At 62.3% G+C, this 3,179-nt stretch overlaps 2 protein-coding genes across 2 annotated transcripts in view; both read left to right on the top strand.

Moving 5' to 3' along the window:
• The window catches only part of LOC115307618 (claudin-4-like), a 4,137-nt gene extending 2,202 nt beyond the window's left edge, over positions 1-1,935 (top strand). The window contains exon 2 of the mRNA XM_029961236.1: positions 1,929-1,935. Coding sequence (XP_029817096.1) covers positions 1,929-1,935 — 7 coding nt within the window. The remainder of the gene's footprint in view (positions 1-1,928) is intronic.
• A 17-nt stretch (positions 1,936-1,952) lies between these two features.
• LOC103759492 (claudin-3-like) lies at positions 1,953-2,585 on the top strand. The gene has a single exon (XM_029961235.1). The coding sequence runs from the start codon at positions 1,953-1,955 to the stop codon at positions 2,583-2,585; it is 633 nt and encodes a 210-aa protein (XP_029817095.1).
• The last annotated feature ends 594 nt before the right edge of the window (positions 2,586-3,179 follow it).

Genomic DNA, 3,179 nt, shown 5'->3' with positions numbered 1-3,179 from the left:
TGGCATTCCCCACCGCTCCCTCCCCGGGCCACCCCGGGGGTGACAGCGGGTGTCTCCATGGCACAGGTCCTTGGTGACGCCAGGGCTGTCCCACGCCTGTGTGACCTTCCCACCCGAGCAGGAAGAAGGTGGCAGGCGCCGGCGAGGGCGAGTTGGGGCGCGCTGGCCCCGGGGCCACCCCACAACCGCGGCTGGGAGCACCCCGGGGCCGGCGTGGGCAGTGCAGGGTGCTTTGCCTATCTCGCTTCCGGCACTGCCAGTGCTCCCTGCGCTTGGGAACATCCTTCTCTCCCACCTTGGGGGGTGTGGGGACGAGGGCTGGCTCTGGCTGCCTGGCTCTGGGTGTCTCATGTGGGTCTGGGGCTTGAGGACTCTCCCATCCTTTCACTGGGAACGGGAACGGTGGAAAATATTGTTGTGGCCCTGTAATGGCAGTGGCCAGGTGGAACTGTGAGTGTGATGCTCTGGCAAACACCCCTGCTGTGCCTTGGGATCTGTGGGGGCACTGCTTTTCCCTGGGGGGCCACTGCTTGTCCCTGTGTGGGTGGTCATGCACCTTGTTTTGGGTGTCTCTTGTGGCCCAGGTCCTGCTGGCTGGGAAAGGGTGCCCGGGATGACACCCATCACTTTTTTTTGGCCCAAAGGGTCTTTCATGGCCCAAGGTCCCAGTGCTGGGTGTCCATCAGGTCACCGAGGGATGAAAGGTGCTGGGAAAGGACTGGGGACACAACGGGAAAGGAGAGGCTGGAGAAACCGAAACTGGGGTAGGAGAAATGATGGTGAAACCTCCAGCAAGTGCTGCAGGGTGTGCCGGGCACAACCGATACCCCGCTGAGCTCGGGGCCATAAAAACTCAGCCAGTCCCAGCTGCTGGGCACAGGCACCCAGGGGTGAACTCTGCTCCGTGCTGGGCTGAGCTGGTTTGGGCTGAGCCAGGGCCACGGCAGCCACGTGTGACCGTGGTGGAGCTGTTTGTGTGTCTGGTGTGCGCCTAAACAGACACCCCTCTGCCAGGGGTGATGTCTGTGGTGACCCTGCAGCCCCTCACCAGGGTTTGCCCCATGGGGACTGCTCCTGGGGGCCAAGAGCTGGTATCACTGAAAGAGCTGCCCTCCACAGCTGGGATTGGAGCAGAGCTGAGCTCTGACCCATTCCCAGCACCTCAGAGAGGAAATCCTGGGTCCAAAGAGCACTGCAGCAACCTGCACTCCATCTGGGAGCAGCCAGTGCTGCAGGGAGGGAGGGCTGCCCTCCCCGCCTGTGCCCCCCAGCGCGATGCTCATGGCCAAGGAGGCTGAAGCACCAGCGGTGGAGCAGGGCATGGGGTGGGCACTGGGGGGTTGCTGCCACAGCAGGATATGAGGTGAGTGTGGGGGGGGGATCTGCACTCTGGAGCATGGCAGGAGGGGCACCGTGAGCCCCCATCCTGCTTCCCAAAAGCTGTCGCCTCCCTGACACTTGCCATGCGCCAAGAAGGGGTGATGGCAGAGGCTGCCCTGTACTGGGGGGACATTGTAGGGGACAGTGTGACACACGAGGGCCCCTGCACATCGGCCTGCTCAGGGCCTGGGTCCTCAGTGCCACCTGTGTGCCCCCATGCTGTCCCACAGCAATGCCACATGTCACTTATGTCCCCATGTTGTGCTGCAGTAGTGCCCCATGTCACTCTTGTCTCCATGTCACCCGTGTCCCCATGCTGTCCTGCAGCAATGTCCCGTGCCACACATGTCCCCATGTCACTTGTGTCCCTGTGTTGATCTTCAGCCCTGCCCAATGTCACTCATGTCCCCATATCCCCTGAGTGCCCACGCTGTCCTGTAGCCGTTCCCACCCCGATGGGGAGCAGGACACAGCAGACAAAGCCTGTTCTCTCCAGCAACCCCCTGGCTTGGGGCCATGTCCATGACAGCTGTGCCCTGTCCCTGCAGGTACTGACCATGGAAATGACGTCGATGCAGACGAGTGGGCTGGTGACAGCCATCGTGGGCTGGGTGGCCACTGTCCTCATCTGTGCCCTGCCCATGTGGAGGGTGACAAACTGCCTCGGCTCCAGCGGCGTAGGGGCCCAGTCGTACTCGGACGGGCTGTGGGTGACCTGTGCCAACGATGGCACGGGGCAGTCGCAGTGCAGGTATTACAGCTCCCAGCTGGAGATCAGCCCCGACTTGCTAATTTCCCGTCCCCTGGTGGTCACCGCCCTCATCGCGACCTTCATCGCCATCATCATCTTCGTCATGCGTGGACCCTTCTCCAGCTGCATGGGCGGCAACCAGGGCAACAGGGGCGCGGTCATCGCTGTGGCAGGCTCCCTGTTCTTCATGTCCGCCATCCTGATCCTCATCGCCGTCTCCTTTACTACCAGCAACATCATCAACAACTCCTACACCCCCACGGGGCCCGAGGCCGTCAGTAGAGAGCTGGGGGCTGCCATCTACATCGGCTTCATCGCCTTTACCCTCTTGCTCGCCAGTGGGATTGTCCTGAGCCACTTGGGAACCCTATACCCGCAGGATTCCTACGCCAAGAATTACAAAGGGGTGAAGACCTGCGATTCAACAGGCTACCCCATGAAGGACTACGTGTGAGCCCTTGTGCCCAGGTGCCAGACCAAAGAGAGCACCACTGTCCCTGCCCTGCCTCCTTGTGCCACCCGATCCCCACCCTCATCCCTGTCCCATCCCCATGCCCATCCCCCTCCCCATGCCCATCCCCATCTCCATCCCTATCCCTATCCCCATCCCCATTCCCATGCTGGCTGCACCCCAGCACGGTCCTCCAGCATGTGCCCTTCCCCAGAGCAGGGACTATAAATAACCTGGTGCCACCAAGGCTGCCTGGGCTCATTCTGAATGGCGCGGTGTGGGGAGGAGGGTGACATATCCTGGGGGTGCTGTGCCCTGCCAGCCTGATGCCAGGTCAGGGCTGCTGCCTCAGTGCCTGGCACGTCCCCATGGGGGAAGCAGCAGTAGCGAGCCAGGGTGCTCCTGGGGTATCCCACAGCAGGGAAACTGAGGCAGGGAGAGGATGCTGAGAGCTAAGAGGGGCACAACGGGGGACACCAGGTCCTCTAAGCCCCCAGAGAAAGGCCCAATCCCCACTCCCAGGCTCCTGGCCACCCACCCCAGAGGGTCCACAGCCCCATTGCTCCAGGAACAACACACAGCAGGCAGACAGCAGGG

This window comes from Manacus vitellinus, unplaced genomic scaffold (genome assembly GCF_001715985.3).
Source record: "Manacus vitellinus isolate BGI_N305 unplaced genomic scaffold, ASM171598v3 scaffold_32_pilon, whole genome shotgun sequence".
Taxonomy (NCBI): Eukaryota; Metazoa; Chordata; class Aves; order Passeriformes; family Pipridae; genus Manacus; species Manacus vitellinus.
This window is presented reverse-complemented; position numbering and strand designations above follow the sequence as displayed.